This window comes from Mycteria americana, chromosome 7, assembly GCF_035582795.1.
Source record: "Mycteria americana isolate JAX WOST 10 ecotype Jacksonville Zoo and Gardens chromosome 7, USCA_MyAme_1.0, whole genome shotgun sequence".
Taxonomy (NCBI): domain Eukaryota; kingdom Metazoa; phylum Chordata; class Aves; order Ciconiiformes; family Ciconiidae; genus Mycteria; species Mycteria americana.
In genome coordinates this window covers 40,698,560-40,717,735 of record NC_134371.1, presented here as the reverse complement: position 1 = coordinate 40,717,735, position 19,176 = coordinate 40,698,560, and the positions used below count along the sequence as shown (strand labels likewise).

General features: G+C 41.1%; 1 protein-coding gene across 1 annotated transcript; it reads left to right on the top strand.

The window, feature by feature from the left end:
• Nucleotides 1–9,564: 9,564 nt before the first annotated feature.
• SELE (selectin E) lies at nt 9,565–17,934 on the top strand. Its single transcript, XM_075508001.1, has 14 exons — nt 9,565–9,794; nt 10,081–10,160; nt 10,600–10,986; nt 11,810–11,917; nt 12,048–12,233; nt 12,889–13,074; nt 13,173–13,358; nt 13,924–14,109; nt 14,208–14,393; nt 14,677–14,862; nt 15,854–15,961; nt 16,429–16,450; nt 16,561–16,633; nt 16,986–17,934. Exons 2-13 carry the CDS (start codon nt 10,124–10,126, stop codon nt 16,616–16,618), a joined length of 1,836 nt encoding a protein of 611 aa, XP_075364116.1. The 5' UTR covers nt 9,565–9,794; nt 10,081–10,123; the 3' UTR covers nt 16,619–16,633; nt 16,986–17,934.
• Nucleotides 17,935–19,176: the final 1,242 nt, after the last annotated feature.

Genomic DNA, 19,176 nt, shown 5'->3' with positions numbered 1-19,176 from the left:
CCACTTAGAAGTACTGAACATGTCCTTCCCACCGTAGAATCCCCTTGGTCGGTGAAACCAGTCTGTTGGGTTTGTTTTTCAGGGCTCTGCTGTCCTTTGGTTGTCCTTCCCTGCCCTTAGTGTCCATGCCTTACAGCATATGTTGGGGGCACGACAAAAGCATGGTGTACAGGTGATGATTCCAGAGTCCCAGCTGTTACTTTGTGGTCTGTAGAGATGAACGGTGTGAATGAGTTTTTTAAGTGATCAGAGTTAATTTCTGTGGGATCTATGACATCCTGACTATAAGGGCCTTTCAGCTGCAGCTGCTTTTCTTCAAGATGCATTTGCATTCATGGAGCAGAGATATGAGGAAACTGTGTGTCTCTCCTTAGTCACAGTGTTGAGAGTGCAGTTCCCTAGGTAAAAATCAGAATGAAGAAGAAAAGATGGATGGGGGATGTAATTGTATGAAGTCTTGCAGAATTCTGGACATAGATTGAAGGAAAAAAGTAGATTATTTTTATTTCTTGTGGTGCTCTACTAATATTTGTGTCTGTGGGCTGGTTTAGCTATAGCAATAATTCTGCTCTGAGAGAAGGGACATCGTATGCAGAGCAAAAGAATGAAGAGCTGCTTTCCCAAATGCTTCATTCAGTGAGTGCCAAGGTCAGGGAACAGTGTTTGGTATAGATAGGAAGGTATTCTTGTTACTCCGTGTTACTAAATTACATACCCTAGTAAGTGGGGGAAATGCCTTTAAAAGGGCATGTACACCATTTATTTCAGGGAAAGAAGGTTGAATCCTGCCTTAGAGGATAGAAGCAAACCCATAGAATTGGTGGTTTAACTCTTATTTTGTTTATTTAGTAACTAAAGGCACAACCTGAATAAGAGGTGAAAAATTACAGTACTGTCAATTTTGTTCTGAATTCTCTTCCCATTGCTTTAAGCATTTAAGCAAATGTATTTGCTCTCATTTTTGCTAACAGAGAGAGAATGGATCTCCTTTGACTTAACCTTTAGATAAACCTTTGTCTGTCTTTGACTCTAGAGTGTATAGAGCCACTGCACTCCTAATTTACTTCAGGTAGGCATAAATCTGGATCTTTCATTCTGTTTTGACAGTAGGGTAGCTTCTCCTATGTGGTTTATATACCCAGTCTGACATCATGGGGATTTTGTTGCTTCCAAGAAGTACAAATAAACTGAACTCTTTACTGCTTCAAATAAGAATGTTGCATGCAGGCCCAGTATTATTTTATAGATGATAAATGACAATTCCTTCACTTCCTGCTGATCCAATACCTATTATGAAAGTAAACTTTGCTATTATGACTTCTGTGGTCTAAATAACCAGACGCTGCTACTGATTGCAATCGTGTGACTACAAAAGATGAGTAAATACCTATTGATAAATGAGAGGAAAAAAACCCAACTAATATGCACCAGGATGGATACATATATAGAATCACAGAATCAATCATTTAGGTTGGAAAAGACCCTTAAGATAGAGTCCAATCGTAAACTTAACACTACCAAGTCCACCACTAAACAATGTCCCTAAGCGCCATGTCTACATATCTTTTAAATACCCCCAGGGATGGTGACCCAACCACTTCCCTGGTCAGCCTGTTCCAATGCTTGACAACGCTTTTGGTAAAGGGTTATCAATGGGGTGGGGGGTACATGCTTTGCATTTGAGAAAAATGACTGTGGATTGCTTTTTAGGCTCAAATATGAAAGTGCAGCAATTTCAGGGTAGGTGACAGCCTCACCCTTCCTGTTGAGTCAAGAAATCTAGAAGTGGGAGAAGAGTAAAATCTTCACTGGAAAGTTAAAATATTGTTTTCAGGCCCAGGAGATAAGGAAGGTTCTAACGATCTTGACACCAGTTAACTGGAACTTTAAAAAGACTTGTGGTGCTGGTTTTTGTCCAGGAAATTATAAAATTGAGCAATTTAATGCCATTGCTTTCAATGTTAGTGATGAACTTCTTTGTTCTTGAAAGAACTACTATATGCATCAACTATAAATACCTTCCACTAATGATCTTATGTTAAACGTGCCTATCCTAAAAAGCAATTACTTATCTAGCTGATAGAAATAAACTTCTTTCTTGGAATAATTCCTGGATGTTATGGTTGTGGCAAACTTGTGGTGGAGTGGCTAGGATGCTCCTGAAAGAGTACTTAATTCAAGAACTTCTGTTCTTTCATGGTCTGCTGACTGAGAAAAGTCATGAGTAGTATGAATGATGTGCCTTTGCTGGCTGTTCATGGGTCAGGTTTTACTTTTCAGTGCTGTGCAGTTGTTCCTTGTACTTTGGTCTTCTGCTTTGAAGATTTCAAATACCAAGTGATAAGATCTCATTCCACAGAATGCCAGTAGCTTTTGTGATGGACCTTTCTGCTTCTTGGTTTTATAAATGGCATCAGACAGTGATGATGGTCTCTGGGGCTTGGCTTTAAATATAGGTCAGTATCACCCAAACCACCTTTTAGGTTCATGACCCAAAACTTCTAGATCCTTCAAAAATGTGGCTCTCTAGTTTATGATCTGCTGCAGATAACACTTGGAGAGTTTATTTACTGCTTGTTTCCCAGTAAAAAAATTAAGGACTAAGATATCTGTACTGACCTTCTCTGAAGATTGCTTAGCAGACATTTCTTCCTAGAGCAGTACAGCTCCTGGGCTGGGCAGTTTGGGCTGAAAACTTATGGAGAAACCTGAGAAATTACAATATTGAAGTTATAAGGTGCTGTATTTAATGATTAAAAAATTGTTGTTGAACATTGCTTTAGCTAGGGACTCAAACATATTAAATACTGTGTCCATTGATGTATAAAAATTATTTACCTGAAACTGACTTAAGCACTGAAAAGAACAGACCTGAAGCTCTGAGTTCATAAACTAATGGTGAGAGGTATTAGTAAGGAAGTGAAGCTACTGCCCTCTTCATCCTTTTTGTAGTCTATCCCTCATAATACTGCAGATGGAGAATGGAAGGTCATGTCAGCAGTCCAGTGCTACTGATAGTTCACATGCTATCTGATAAGTCAAAACAGTGTTTTCTGGGAACAGAGCTAGGCAGAAGCTATGCAAAGAATTTGAAAAAAACCAAACCAAAACAAAACAAACCACCATTTCTCATGATGACCACTTTTACAGAACCGACCACCTACTTAATCTCCTAATCCTGAAACTTCCTCTCACTCCTCGTATTTGCCAAAATCTGTAACTGTTCTCTTCCACAGAGCCAGCATCCCCATCAGTGTCACATCTGGGACACCTCACCTCCTGAGCGTGTGGGACTATGGAACAGACCTGGGCAATAAAATCAACAGTGCTGGGTCTATGCATGGGTTACATAGTTATTCTTTCTTGAAGGGTGGCAAGGCTCCAAGAGATGCTCTGCCATAATTTCCAACACTAGAATTAGAAATAATCAAGTTCTGCATGGGATCAGTTCCACCTGTGGCTGCAGGTAACCAAGTACTCAATGTTAAGACCAGCCCTGCTTTTATCTTAACGCAAGGTGTGAGTTGTTTCCTCTGCTCCTTTCTTCTGTTTCATGTTTCAATGCACTGAATCACACCTTGCCAGTGCAAGTGATCCTTGGCCTCAGGTTGGATTCTTGAATGTGTATTTTTACCTGTTTGGAGGAAATTGAGCAGCATGAGTGAAATCAGAGAGTTCCCAAAATAAGAAGTGGAGGTAAGATTTTCTGGCTCCTGGGGTTTCACTCCAGACAGAATGGAGACTGTCTTAGGCAGCCTGAGAAATTCCAGCTTCTTTGTAGCAGTTGTATTGCCTACCTTATTCACACTTAATGAGACACAGAGGCTGAGGGATGAGTATGTTTCTGGAAATTATCTTTTCTTCCTGTCTAGACCTCAGGGAAAACTTGTGCCTTAGACTTTTTGTCTCTGAATTGTTAAAGAATTAGTGTTTCAAGCTCCTCTCCAAACAGGAAACAGCTTCACTACTGGCACCAGAACTTTTTCCCCTCAAGGCTGGCTAAAGCTCTTACTCTCCCTCTTCTACTGAGTATTACTGTGGGTGATGAAGCTGGAGTTTTTTCCATGACTTCAAAATTTCAAGTAGTTTTACAGCTCTTTGCCATGGGATAAGTGTCTATTATACAAACTGTTTTGACATAAATACTTATGAAGTATTTTAATATAGGAATGACAAATACAGCTCCTAGAAGAGAGATGGAACTGAGTTACTCAAAGGTACTTAATTATCTATTTTTGTCTGTTGAAATAAAAGCATCATTAAAATGTTTAAAAAGGAAGACTTAGAAACATGTAAATGCAGATGTAATCTTCTAATGTAGGTAAAGAACTAGTCTTTAAAAAAGACATGGAAGATTAATCTCTGTCTCTTTCTATATGTACATATGTATGTGTGTATATTCTGGTTACCCAAGATCCCACCATATCCTGTATTTGTCTCATTTTTGTGATTTCAGCAAGTTCAACAGAATTTTGGATAATCTAAAATAATCTCCCACTGCATCCCATTTTCATAAACTACTGATAAAGATCTTGACAAATGTTTCTCAAACCAAGACTTAAAAATCTCCAACAGAAAGCTAGACTCGACAAAACTCCTGTTCTAGCACTTCATGGCCTTCTTGTTTAGAAAAATTTCCTTTAAAACTTTGTCACCACAAATCAATCCAGCCACTACTTGTTATGCACCAAGTGATCATAAAGAATTGTTCATCACATGCCTCCTAAGTACTCTAAAATGCCTTTTAGGTTTTAGAAGATTGAATAGATTTCTTTCCTCTATCATCCTTTTCTACAGCGGGGTGGGAATAAAACAGTTAAATGCCTTGGGTGTTTGCACATAGGCCATATTTTCTGAACATGTGTTATTTGAACTGTGATCTGTGGCAAACTGGTAGTTCATAAGATTAGATCACTTACAATTGCCTTACAAGTCAGAGAAGCATTCATATTTTGTTTGCTTCCCTGAAAATGTATGAGGGTGCTCGTAAGAAATAAAATTAGTAAATCTTAATTTTTTTTGGTTTTGTTTGAAAATAGCGCAGGCTGTCAAGAGTGTATGAGATGGTCCTAGCTTCTTTAAAAAAAAAAAATGATCTAGTTCTAAATAATCTATTAACTGTGTTGCTTAGGATTTGATTGTATTTTGTCTGTCTGTATTTTTCTAAAATTGTGGTACTTAAGATTAGGTGCAATACACCAGAAGAGATTTGGCAATGGCAGATTGGATGGAATAATTGCAAATTTTGTGTTAAATAAAACATTCCTATTGATACATATCAGAACAGTATTTCCTATTTTTAAAAATGACAACAAAGCATTAACCCATATTGAATTTGTGATCTGCTATAACTCCTAGTTCCTTTTCTACAATGCTCCTGCCTAGCCTGCAGTTTCCCAGTTTGTTTCTGTTATTTTTTTTTAAATGAAGACCACTGTGCTTGCTTCTATTGATTCCCCCTCCCCCCCTCCCCTTTTTTTGGGTCATGTCTCTAATTTATCAAAATCTTTGAGTCCTACATTGGTCCTTTGGAACCCTTGCACTTCCTCAAAGCTTGGTGTCATCTGCAAATTTTCTAAGTGTTTTAGTTGATATTTTGCCATCCAACTTAAATTAGCTCAAGTTAATTCAGGATAAGCCCTTGCAGGGCTCCTTTGTATAGTCCTCTCAGACCAACAGTGATCTTTGAAAAACTGCCCTTTGAGTAGTGGTTACATCTCTTGCACACTCATTTTATGGTGATTTCAGCTAAGCACTATTTCACTTGTTTCCTTATAAGAATGTCTTGTGGGACAGGATTAAGTGTCTTAACAATAGTGTGCTATAGTTTGCTATAATTTCTTTATCACTCATTCAGCCTTGAAGTACAAACTAGATTGCTCTGCCAAGAATAAATCAATCATATCAATGTCAGCTCTTCTTGACAGCTTAGCCTTCTGCTGATTTTTCAATTGTTTTCTTTATTTTTCCAGTATGGTTCTAGAATCTTTTCTAGGTGCTCGTGTTGACAGCCTGGCTTCTAATTACCTTGATCTTCCTTTCCTACATACAGAGAGGCAATATTTGCTTTTCATCAGCCCTATTATACCTTTCCTTGTACTCTCAAATGTAAGTACTGAGAGTTTGGATGCAATTTGGTTGAATCCTTAAACAGTAACTTGATTGGCTGTAACTAATCTAAATAGTCTTCACTCCAGTCTTTCCGTACTCTGACTTGTTCTCTTTTCCCAACGCAAACCCTATTGCAGTGAGTATCTGTTAACTTTTCTCTGTATAGAAAGAAATGACATCTGACGTCCTCTGTCAATTGCTGTCCTTCTTTAAATAGCAGACCTGACTGTTCTTTGTTATTCTTACTCCTAATGTGTTTATATAGCCTTTTCTTTTTATGTCTCATAGCAGGCTATCAAGTAAACCTTCTAACTGGAAAATTAATTCCTGTTAGATAATCCTTGTTAGGCACCTCTGTAAGGGAAAAAGAGGTGGTCTGGAGTATTCCCATTCACTTGTAAAAAGCTGGGCTTTCACTTGTGGAAATGAAGGTCTGGAGCATACAGGAACAAGAAGTGTGCAGCATTTCTAAAAATTTGACTTCATTTAGATTTAGAGTCTCCCATTTTTCCAGCAGAGAGAAATTGGATTAATTTTAAGGAACTATGTCTGTGTTCATGTAGCACGAGAGAAGAGTGGACAACTGCACCCAGCTCAGTGCAGCACAAGAAACAAGGCTCTTATATTCTCAAATCAATTGGCAAAGGAAGAAAAAAGTGCAAATGTGAAATAACAATGAGAAGAGAATAAATCAGTAACATGGAAACCAGCTAAGAGGCAGGCTGGATGGTGTTTCTAGCTTGAATATCTGCAGTTCAACTTAAGCAACTGTATCAGAGGTATTTTTCCGGAAATACCTGTGTAACTTAGGATCCAATATGAGCTTTAGCTCACAGGAATCAGTCTTCCTGAACAACAGGGTTGAAGTTTTTAAGTGTCTTTGATTTTTCATAATGAGATTTTAACCTCTCAGTTATGTGCTTTTGAAAATGCTTTTCAGGCCTTCTTTTTTCTAAAAATTTTGTATTTATATTCATCTTCCATTATATTAAAAGGAGATAAAAATATAATGGCTGGATGGCAGAATTCCCTGGGAAAAACCAAGAAGAGCCCCATGTCAGTGATGCATAAGGGAATGCTGCCAACAAAAAGACAGGGTTTTTTAGGCTGGAGTTTTTACAGGCATGTTGCTTTTAGGCTTTTGTGTTTTGGTTTTTTTTGTGTGGTTTTTTTATCTGCTGCAGACAAGAGGTCTCAGACAGCCCCTGTGAAGGAAGACTATTGTAAACTGTGAAACGCTCTCTTCCTTCCTCCGGAGATTCCACTGGCAAAGCGATTCTGATAAAGTTTCCTCCACTCAACTTCAGAGCTTCTGCCACGAGAAGGATAAGCACTTACCAGTAGGAAGCTCATAAAACAACTTGAAAAAGTGAATCTCCAGGAAAAGGTGTAGGATTTTCTGCTTTCTGGCTCCAGAGAGGTTATAAAGTGTTCTGGAGTTGTCTATAATTTTTCTCTTTATACAATTATAAGAGCTGATCAATGTTTTTGCAAAAAAAAAAAAAAAAAAAAAAAGGCTGCCCTATCAAAACTTATCATTAGCTTGTATTAGGATAACGTTTACAGAACCCCTGTGAAATTAGGCTCTGCTGTATGATGTACTGTACAGGTGCATTAAAAGTACCAGCCTCTGTTAGGAGGATTTACAATCTGAAGAACATGAACAGAGAAAGGTTGGCAGACAGGAAATGTTTTTATACCCAATTTACAGATGAGCAGCTGAGGCTAAAGAAATAGCAGTCCTCATTTGATGCTACCTGAAGTCTCTGAGAGTCTGGTTGTTCTGAGCAAGGCTGGCCTGGGCTTGCAGAATGTGTCTGTGGCATAGCCAAGAGTCAACCTCAACTTTCCAGAGTTTCTTGATGGTTTATTTGTGATTCTAGCTTTGCTAGTTCACACCTGCTAGAAAGTGTTCCTCTCCCTACAAATATTCGGTATGCTGTTTTTAATCCTCACTCTATTCAGTAACTGACTTTGACATGCTTTCTAGGACTTTGTTGCAATACTAGTAAAGTCTTGTATTTTGATAGTAATTGAGGCTGTTTTAGAATATACTCTTTACTCTATCCTATTTTCTGTGATGGATTCCTTTGATGGGCAGAGATCTATTAAGGTATAGCTACTTGACAAATATTTTTTTTTGTGGAAAAAAATGGGAATTGATACCAGCTGAGATCTTAGCTTGGGATCCAGGAGCCACTGATTTTTATTCTGTAAGAACAGGCTGAGTCTCCAAAATAAGAGCTCCAACATGCACTGTATAAGCTATAACTATGCTTTACAGATATGAAGTGGGTGCTACCCTATGTCGTCCTATCGCTGACAACCCTTGTTGAGTCCTTTGAATGTTGAGCCTTGTTACACCTGAGCCATAATGGTGAATCTTTGTCTAGGAGTGCTGGGGAATGTGGACTCTGTGACAAGCTTCTAGTGTTGTGCCTTTGCACAGGGTTGACAACTGAGCTAATGTGTCTATTACTCGTGATGCCCATTGCCTGCTTATAGCCCTCAAGAGTACTTCTGAGACCTCCTGTAACAGAGGCGAGAAAGATACTTAAGTGAGAATATCCAAAACTACTGTTGCACATAGCGTGGCAAGTCGCTCATCGCTGAAGTGGCATACATGTGAAGGTGCGCATGAGAATCAAAGGAGTGGAGTGGTGCAGCTGGAAGACTATTGTGCAAAGAGTCAGTGATCCTCACGTTTACTGCCTTCTCATATGCGCAGGTGCACTCTGAATGGCCTGTGACAGCTTACCAACCCACTATAGCAAAGTGTCCGTGACTACTCAGGTGTGTGTTTTCATACCATGGCCACCATGTGACTGCAGTAGTATAATTAATCAGTGTATACACAATAAATGTGCATGAATTCAGTATGAGACTAGTGTATTGTCTTGTCCACCTGAAATATTATATGCACCTGTTCAGGAATTGTAACTCTGAGGTAAGGATATTGGAGCATTTTGTCCAAGGGACTCTACAAAGCTAAGTCCACATTCCAAGGTTGACTGCTACGAGTGACTGATGAATCTGTATTGTGAGCAAGACTCTAGAAGAGTACTAGCAATCCTGGGGCTGGCAAACCTTACCACAGATGAGAACTTTGCACAGCATGCTGTGATCCACAAGGAAGGGCTTGTCCAATGCTGCAGTTTCTATCTTACTCAAAATTAGTTAACCGGCTTTGAGTGTTGGTACCTTTCTTACTGAGATCCCAAAAGAACCGGCACCTCCTTGGTGCAAAACATCATGCTAGGTGAAAAGTTGGAATCTGCTTATTCATGTAACTAACTCAAACTAACCAACTCGCTCCTTCCTGATATCCTGGAATTGTGTGTTTCTGTCAGTAAAACTATGTAATGTAGTGCTTGGCAGTTTGTCAGCACAGTATGTCTTTGTGAGAGGGCTGACTGGGCAAGGGGAAGCATCAGGCTTAATGTGTGGGAGGGCCAGATCTCGGGATTTTCCAAAAAATTTTTTCCACACGGAATTTCCCGTCTTGGGGAGGACAGGCCGGTTGAGAGAATAAAAGGCCGTAGTAAAGGCAGGGGATTACACAGTCCAGACACTTGGAGCTGAACTTAATCTTCAAGTCCGTGTTCAGCAGCTTAGCAACGGAAAGCAGTCACTGAGAAATATTGCGGAGGACTTTTGCCACCTGGCCACCACAACTGCAACCTGTGAGTATACATGGAGTGTGTTATTCTGTTTCATTGCTCAGCTAAAGGAAAACTGGACAGATGGAATTCTGTGTTGGTGTTCTTTAAAAGCTGTTTACGTTTAAAAGCTATCTTGATATTGAAAACTGTTTTAAAATGAATAATTTCCTAAAAATGGAAATCTTATTTAAGTCTTTAAATAATTGTTAAAAATTATGTAGAAAAGATTGCATAGGCAGTATTTTATACTGAATTGTAAAAAGTCAGTATTTGTTCTTTACAAATGTGTTCCTTTGATCTTTCATAGCCATCTGCTTAAAAGATAAAGAGAAGAGAAAACTCTCAGAAACATGATTTGCTTGTGGTTCCTATCTCTTCTTGCTTATGGTAAGTGTGTATGTCTCTGTGTAGAAAACTAGTTGGATGGTAATATTAGTGTGCCTGTTCTTTTTGAGCTCAGAATTAAACAGAATTTTTGAACCTGACCTAATTAGCTTGAGGTGAGGTTCACATAGAAAAACCTCTAGCTGCAATGGCATGTTTCCCTGCTTGCCTGTCAAATACATAAGCGGCTCCTATAGTTTACTATGAAGTCTGCAAAGCTTTGTGTGATTGGACATAGTTTCACAGGCTGAAGTCCTGTACTTGATGCTGACGTGCCTGTTTTGAAGCTTGCCAGTTAATTGTTTATAAAATAATTGCCACTATTTTTAATGCAGTTTCAGATATTGACAAGTTTGCAATATTTATAGAGCTTTATATATCCTCTTCTAGAGAGAGGAGGGAAAAAGTCAGACACCAACTTTTTGACATCTTTTAATTCTAGGACTTACAATACTGCAGGGCGTGAGTTGTTGGACATACCATTATTCAGACACAAACATGACCTACAGGGAAGCAGAGCTGTGGTGCAAAAAGAGGTATACTAACATGGTTGCCATTCAGAATAAGGAGGAAATCAGCTATCTCAATAACTTCTTACCCTTCAATCCGGGTTACTACTGGATTGGAATCAGAAAAATTAATGAGGTATGGACCTGGGTTGGAACTAACAAAGAACTGACAGAAGAGGCAGAAAACTGGGCTTCAGGTGAGCCAAATGGCAAAGGGAACAATGAGGACTGCGTTGAAATCTACATCAAAAGAGGGAAGGATGATGGCAAATGGAATGATGAGCAGTGCGAGAAAAAGAAGGTCGCCTTGTGCTACACAGGTATGGTATGATAAAGGCCATTCTAGTGTGCCCCTGTGGAGACGAGATGGTGGGTGGGATGAGTTGTTTAACCTAGTCTTACATTTTAACTACCTGACCCTGTAAGCACTTGTACACTTATCCTTTACTTACACTTATCCTTACTTACAGGGCTGAGGTTGTTCTTGTTCTAAGAGCTGGATTGATTTCACTTACCTTTTAGCTACCAGAATATTATGAGAATATTATATATAATATCTTTTATGAGCAAATCACCAGACCTTCTCTATAATCAGTGGAGAGAAACAGGTTCCTCCAGATGGTGACATTCATCCCACTCTCAAGTGGGTGTCTCAGCTAGATAAGAATGGCCCTTTTGGAGGCATCTGTCTGTTGACTATAGACCACTGGATTAGATTAGACACTATGTGCAGAGGTAGCTAAGGCTAGGTCAAAAAAAAAAAAAAAAAAATCTAAGTCAAGTACTACCCAAATTAGAGCTGTGGAGAGTTAGTGAAGAATGTACCTGTTGAGGATTTCTCCCTACCCCATAGTATATGGTTCCTTTTGCATTTTAAATATTGCTAATATCTATCTGAGAACAAGTGGTCATGGAGTTTTCCGCCAGTAGAATCCTTTCACTGTGAGCTAGTCTGTCAAAGGTGTTGATTTCTGAAATGCTTCTGTGGAATGACAGGGTAATCTTATGTACCGAACACCCTGCTTTTCTTTTGCTATACAAAGTGCTTGTTTAGTGCCAGAAAGATAAACAAAGCACTAGGCAGGTTTCATTAGTGGCCATTGCTGATTCTTTTATAATTCACTGTATTTTTTTTTTCCCCAGCTTCTTGCAACCCATCTCTCTGCAGTGGCCGTGGAGAATGCATAGAGACTATTAACAATCACACCTGCCATTGTAACCCTGGATTCTATGGACCTGAATGCGAGTTTGGTAAGATTACTCCATCCTGCTATTCAACCAGGGTGATGTTCATGCTAGCTAGTGTTCAGTTTGGCTGGCTGGTTGATTTACCTACCTAACCAATGAGACTGACCGTGTACCTTCTTGTGTTTCTTTGAAGTTGAGAGTTGTGATCCACTAAAGAAACCTGATCATGGGAGCCTCGAGTGCAACCATCCATTGGAGAACTTTGGCTACAACTCGTCCTGCACAGTTCAGTGTGAGGAAGGCTATAAACTGACTGCATTGGAATCTGTATACTGTACCTCTTCTGGGGTCTGGTCTGCCCCCCTTGCAGCATGCAAAGGTGAGCTTCTCAAGCAGTGATAGATGAGCTTTCTACATTGTACGTAGCTCAAACTTCAGCGTTGCTCTGTTAGTAGGTACAAATTGAAGTTCTGGCCCATTCCTTTATAATTAATTATGTGGTGAAGGTGCTAATCTATTTTATTGCGGCACACAGGTGTCTCTGTTCCTGAAGAGATATGAAATGGGCAGGATGAATGCTCTGGCTCTGGTCTAGATTTCCTTGTAGGGACAGACTTTTCCACCTCTTACTGGGGAACAGCAAATGGAGATGATCTAGGTGTGAGACTGCTTACAACAGGCCAGTTACTCGTAACTGTAGGAATTATTTTTTTGAGGTGTTCATCTTAGAATCAGCTATGTTTGAAGCAAATAAAAGCATCAAACATCACCAAGAAGCAGTCAAAATGGGAAAATTTTGGACTGTAACTAGTTGCTGTCATAAGCTGCAGATGAATTTACAGCCTTGCCTTAAGAGTCAGTCTTCCATTTTGAGATCTTTCCACTCCTACCTGCTTTCTGAAATGGCAGCATAGTAGATCTCCTTTCTAAAACTGCTTCAATTTAGTGGATATGTTGCTAAGTTTCAGGAAAGAAAAACAACTTTTTATGGTTTGTTCCAAGCTAAGCTTTGTGCTGTCTCTTGTGCTTTGCAGCTGTGACCTGTCCTGCCTTAGAAATGCCTGCTCATGGTGCTGTGAACTGCTCCCATCCCTCTGTGGAGCTCACCTGGGGTACCACCTGCGAGTTCACCTGTGAGGAAGGATTTGCCCTGACAGGACCAGCCACACTGCAGTGTGGTTCTTCTGGGGCCTGGGACAGGCAGCAGCCATCCTGTGCAGGTACCTCTTCCTTATCCCTGCGCTTGGGGTTGTCAGCATTGGCATGTTGAATTCCTGAGGCATCTGTGCTGATTGCTGTTGTGATCTGTGTGTTGCAGCTGTGAGGTGTGAGGCTGTAACCTGGCCAGAAGAAGGCTTTGTGACCTGTGACCATGCTCCTGCGGATCTCGCCTATGGCTCGCGCTGTGATTTCCGCTGCAGCGAGGGCTATGTTCTGGATGGTCCATCCAGCATTGAGTGCATGGCGCAGGGACAGTGGTCAGAGCCAGTGCCAAAATGCAAAGGTGAGATTTACTGGGCTGGAAATCATCAATTAAAGCTTAGAGTAGCTTGAATAGTCTGAAGAGACTTCTTCATTCAAGTGTAGTCAAGGAGTAACAGTCATCCCCAGCGTGTTTATAGCACTTCTCATAAGCAGATCTCAGGATGGGGTCATTTAGCCTGTTGTATTAAAGAGGAGACAGCAGTGCAGGGTGACAAGCAACATTCAGGAACTGTCCCCAACACATATGATAACAGGCTTTTACAGTGCCATGTTCTGACAGGAACTCTTTATTCCCTACACTCCGAACAAGAGCCAGTGTCTGTTTATGCAGTCCACTTGTGGATATAATCTGGAGCCAGTCTCAGGATCGCTTGCGTGTTTTACATGCATATTTAAGGGTTCTGGCTGCACTGTGCAGCGTGCTGAAATCCCTGTTTCCTGAGACACTGCTAGGTCTGAAGGGAAGTACTATGGCTCCATAGGGGACAGCTCCAGGCAGGGCATGTCCTCTTGTCAGCTCAAAGAAGAGTGGTTATCTTGGCCTACTCCAAACTAAGCTCTGTGCTGTCTCTTGTGCTTTGCAGCTGTGACCTGTCCTGCCTTAGAAATGCCTGCTCATGGTGCTGTGAACTGCTCCCATCCCTCTGTGGAGCTCACCTGGGGTACCACCTGCGAGTTCACCTGTGAGGAAGGATTTGCCCTGACAGGACCAGCCACACTGCAGTGTGGTTCTTCTGGGGCCTGGGACAGGCAGCAGCCATCCTGTGCAGGTACCTCTTCCTTATCCCTGCGCTTGGGGTTGTCAGCATTGGCATGTTGAATTCCTGAGGCATCTGTGCTGATTGCTGTTGTGATCTGTGTGTTGCAGCTGTGAGGTGTGAGGCTGTAACCTGGCCAGAAGAAGGCTTTGTGACCTGTGACCGTGCTTCTGCAGATCTCGCCTATGGCTCGCGCTGTGATTTCCGCTGCAGCGAGGGCTATGTTCTGGATGGTCCATCCAGCATTGAGTGCATGGCGCAGGGACAGTGGTCAGAGCCAGTGCCAAAATGCAAAGGTGAGACTTACTGGGCTGGAAAATTCAGTTTTCTTGTCACTGGACAGCACACTGAAATCCATATTCCTATAGGGTCCTAGCTCCAAACTAAACTCTGTGCTGCCTCTTGTGTTTTCAACTGTGGCTTGCCCTGCCTTAGAAATGCCTGCTCATTGCTCTGAACTGTTCCCATCCCAAAGTCAAATGAATTTGAAAATACAGTGTACAGCTACTAGTTCAAAAAATAGGGCCAAAGACAGGGAAAGTCTTTAATGACTCTTAACAGTTTCTTTCTGTATTTCAGTTGTACAGTGTGAACCACTGAGCTCTCCTGAGAAAGGCTTTATGGATTGCTCACATGGTGCTGGGAACTTCACGTACAACACAGCCTGCCACTTCAGCTGTCTAGAAGGATGGAGGCTCAATGGTTCTCATGTTCTTGAATGCAGTCATTCAGGAAACTGGACTGCTAGCCTGCCCACATGTGAAGGTATTTGACCTGTGACTAGCCACAGAGAGGTGGCACTGGGTTTCTAGTCAAATGAGGTATGGAAGGGTGGAGGAGGTAACACCAACCAGTGAGCTAGAACTTCTAGTGAAGTCCATGAATTAAAGCCCAACAAAATCTCTCAGTATGTTTTTTGAAAATAGAAGGGGGAAAAAATTCCTAAAAGGTCTTGGTGAAAAATGTTGATTACTTATCCAAAGACAAAAACCGCAACCTGATTTCAGGTTGGTTTATTTGGTTTTTAATTGAAGTATTTCTCATGTTGAGCTTTTTCCATAGAGTGAAGAAAAAAGCTTTTCTAGAGAAACAGGACCTTGTGGGGAAATCTGCATTCATGAGTCTGTTTCTCAGTGGAAAATTTTATAGATTTGTTAATGTGGTGTGATAGTTTCTTGGGTGAACCCCTCAGCCAAAAGACCTCACAGAGCTTTTCTGTCAAAGGATGTAATTTTACAGGACAGAAGTCTCAGCCTTGCCTTCCCGTTCAAGGCAGTAAGGGCTCTGTTCCTGTCCTCAGTGGGAACATACTTGGCCTGCCTGAAATGCTTTTGCTTGAGGTCCTAAAAGCTCAGCTCCACTTTATTTGCTTGCATGGAATTTAGATCCTTGAATAATTTCATTGATCTCAATGGGATTGCTCAAAGAGGAAGACAGGACTGTAGGAATTAAAATATGAACTGAAACATGAAAAATAAGATGAGCATAAATTGTCATGTGAGGCTGAAGGTTAGACAGACCCTGGTATAGCTGGCTTGTTGCCTTGCCATTGCTTTGGCAATGGGTAGGATAATTTTTAGTATACAGCTTTTTACCTTGTGTACAGGATGTGTCCCGTCTCAGCAAGAGAAAACTTAAGGGTTACAAACTGCAATTCTGGTTCCTCTTGAAGAGAACAAGGAAAAAGAAGTAGTAGAGAGGGCTTCAAAGACTTCACATGCCTCTTGGTCTCACTGAAACTTTTTCATCCTTTCAGCTTCTGAACAAGTCACCTATGTCTCTGTGGGTGTAGCAGCCACAAGTGCCTCTCTGTTGTCCACAGCATCATTCATCCTTTGGCTTGCAAGACGTTTCCGAAGAAAAGGTGAGCAATTGGACTGGGTCCCCTGGTTTTATTTACCTTCCTGAAAAATTTTCAGTGGAAGAAAAATACCCTACCCCCAAGCCCCAATACCTTGCTTTTTGAAAAAATGAAAGTTCCCATACTTAAACAAATTCCAAAATTATTTTTAAGAAGCCTGCATGCATGCCAGGTTTAGCTTTTGGATGAACATTTAAAAATCATAAATAGCAAAACCCAAATGTTTAGAAAACAAGAATTAGAAGAAAAAAAGCAACATTCTATTTATCAGTAATTACTGCCAGGGAAAGTGAATGGGAATTTGAGATGGGGCTAATGGCAACACAGTAATAACTGCCTGTGAGATTTGTTGCTAGATAATAGCTTTTTATCAGATATTCAGAAATGAGATTCTTTTTTTTAGAAGAAAAAGTTTGCAGGAAGGGGCTTTAACCTTGAAATGCTAATACCTTTTCTTATTCTTCTTGCAGCAAAGAAATTTACTCCTTCCAGGTAAGTTGTGTCTCAAAAAGCAGCCTGAAAAACACTTCAATCACTTTGCTAAAATCCATTTGATAGAAACCAGTTGTCATTAAAGTACTTTTCATTTCTGTTTTTTATAGTAGCTGCCAGAGCCTAACCATTGAAGGTAGCTTCCAAAGTGCTGGCCAGAATGTCTAACTCCAGGTGTTTCAGGTAAGCACATGAGATAGCTGCACTCACAAATTCTCTGCCTTTTAATCACACCAGCAATCAAAGCTGTTAATTGCTATACAATTGCTGAAATAGCAATATGTGCTTTGGGGTACCTAATATGCATCTAGGCATTGCATGAAAGTGCCTAACAAGACTGATGGATTTATTGCTTTAGAAATGCTTATTCAGCTCCTTAAGGATGATTGTGCTTAGCATTCTGTCCAGCCACATATAGTGTTAGGAACACTTTGTGTTTTTGCTACCTGCTGCATACAAAATTCCTCTGAAATGAGAGGAAATACAAATCTATGCCAATTTTCCAGTTTATAGAGGAATTTTGTTCTCTCTGCAGGAATTGAAGCCATCTTTACTTATGTCTCAGAGATTTCTGGAGAATGAAACTGCATGCAAATCAGCAGCTGTCCAGATGTTTTTACCTCTTGCTGACAAGATGATTGACCTTGTGTATTGGTCAGAAATTTTGAACCCAAGCTGTCTGGTATTTCCACTGAAGACAAGCAGAGAGTAAAACTCTGGCCTTCTGGCAAAATACTATCTACATTCAGTCATGTAGTTATAACTGGGAGCTTGCCATCTCTTGTCCAGATGGTGAGCAAATAGTAAGCTGCTGCCTAAAGAGGAGGCTGGTTTCTCCTCTGGTCTACTCAAAGGTACCTAGGTGAGGTGAAGACATGCATTATTTCACATGACTTACTACACTGCTGGAGATGTCTTCTCTGGAGACACATGGGTTATACTTGCAGAAACAGAATAATCGGGATGACAAAATATTCATTGAATAGCCTTGAAACCATTGATCTGGTTTATTGTTGAAGTCAGTTTACTTTAAGAGGATGTCCCAGTCAATAAATATGCCTGTAGTGATATGGGCAATTATTTGGGTTTCTGCTGCATGTCCCAGAAAGCTTAGGGACTTAACTTTTTTTTTGTAATAGCACTAGGAATTATAGTGCTTATACTAGGTACTCTGGCTTCTGAATGCAGCAAGTAGATCTGAAATGATCTCATCCCTGTGGGATTATGCACTGTAATACAGGTGTATACATAAATATTTAATTGTGCAATTTTTACTGTGTATATTTGTGCTGTTAACTGTAGATGTATTGTAAAATACCTGTTCCTGAGTAGGTCTGTGGCCATTGATCTGGGCCCAGGTAATTTTAAAATAATTCAGAGGTGTTTGTAAGGATTTCATGCCTGTACATTATTTACAAATAAAATGGAAGCCTGAAATTTGTGTGTGTGTGTATATATATGGCAAGTATGATTTATTAAGCTGTTAAGGGACTTTAAAGTTATGTTTAATAAGTTATGTTTAAGTTATAATCATAAATTAAGAATCTCTGACTTAGTCTGATATGTATTGTCCTATTTGTAACAATATTTAATAAAATGTTTTAAATGCAATGTTCCCTTTCTGGAAATGTACGTCATTTAAATGATTTAGGTCAGTCCTGTGGGATATGGCTTCAGCAGCAGAATGTGAGGGGTAGGGGGAAGGCTGACTAAATAGCAAGGCTATTTAGCTTTCCATGTTTTCATAGCAGTCAAGGAAAGAGTAGCCAGCAGATGGCACTGACTGCCTGGGAGCTAGCACAGCCAGAGCTGGACCCCAAACCAGCATCCCCAGTCCTGAAAGGAAGGAGGAAGGCTCAGCAATGTGTCCTGTAAAGCAGGTGCCTGGACCAGCAGTGGGCTTTGCGAGAGGCATGCTCAGGAGGGAGAGGAGAGCAGAAAGAGAAGCAAGTAGGTGATCTTGGTGCATAGTTAACAGCACAAACCCCTTGGCCCACACAGGTCTTTTGCAGCCCTTTCTGCTGGGAAGCTAGCTGAGTGCTGGGAGCCCATGGGCTAACAAGTGAAAGCACAGCTCTGGGCACTAGTGATGACTGCTGTCTAGGGACCCTGGCTTGGGCTGTAGCCAAAGACTCTGCCATGGGCTAGTGCTGGCCAGGTGCCAGTGATGACCAGACACTCCTGTGGCCACCCTTCCCCAAGCCCTGACATAGCCAAGGAAGCTGCACTGTGGCTCTCCATAGCTGCTGCCAGTGGCCAGCCCTTGATGATAAACCATGAGATGCGTTCCTGCCCTAGGCAAGGCTCAAGAGAAGCCATCAGGCCTGTGAGGAAGGGAGTCAATTAAGAGGTGCTGCGCCACAGTGGACAGGGCCCATTGCTGTTTATCTCAAACCGATTAACTGAGAGTGGCTGTCAGCGCTTCCCCTGCCGTGACAAGGTGGGGCCCAACCCTGCGAGCAGATGTAGAGCCGTAATCCTTCAGGTTCCCTGAGGGGACGTAGAGATTAGCCCAAAACGACCTGCTCTGAATCCCTGCAGGAGAGCTGTTTTGAGAGCTAAACCACCACATGGGTCCCCCAGCCTGTCCTTGTTGTTGTCCTCTACATGCATGGCCCTGTAGCCTCCTCTGGAGACAGCTGCTCAGGCCAGCATGGCTCCTACCCTGCTGCAGTCAGGGCAGCCCAGCTTCTCCTTTCCCATGAGCTGACCAGAGCTGGTGCTCC

Bases quoted from the DNA above. Each gene is read 5' to 3' on its own strand.
- SELE (XM_075508001.1), top strand. From the start codon at position 10,124: ATGATTTGCTTGTGGTTCCTATCTCTTCTTGCTTATG. The intron at 13,359-13,923 runs GTGAGATTTACT...TGTGCTTTGCAG, and splicing joins GCCAGTGCCAAAATGCAAAG to CTGTGACCTGTCCTGCCTTA. The intron at 16,451-16,560 runs GTAAGTTGTGTC...TGTTTTTTATAG, and splicing joins AAGAAATTTACTCCTTCCAG to TAGCTGCCAGAGCCTAACCA.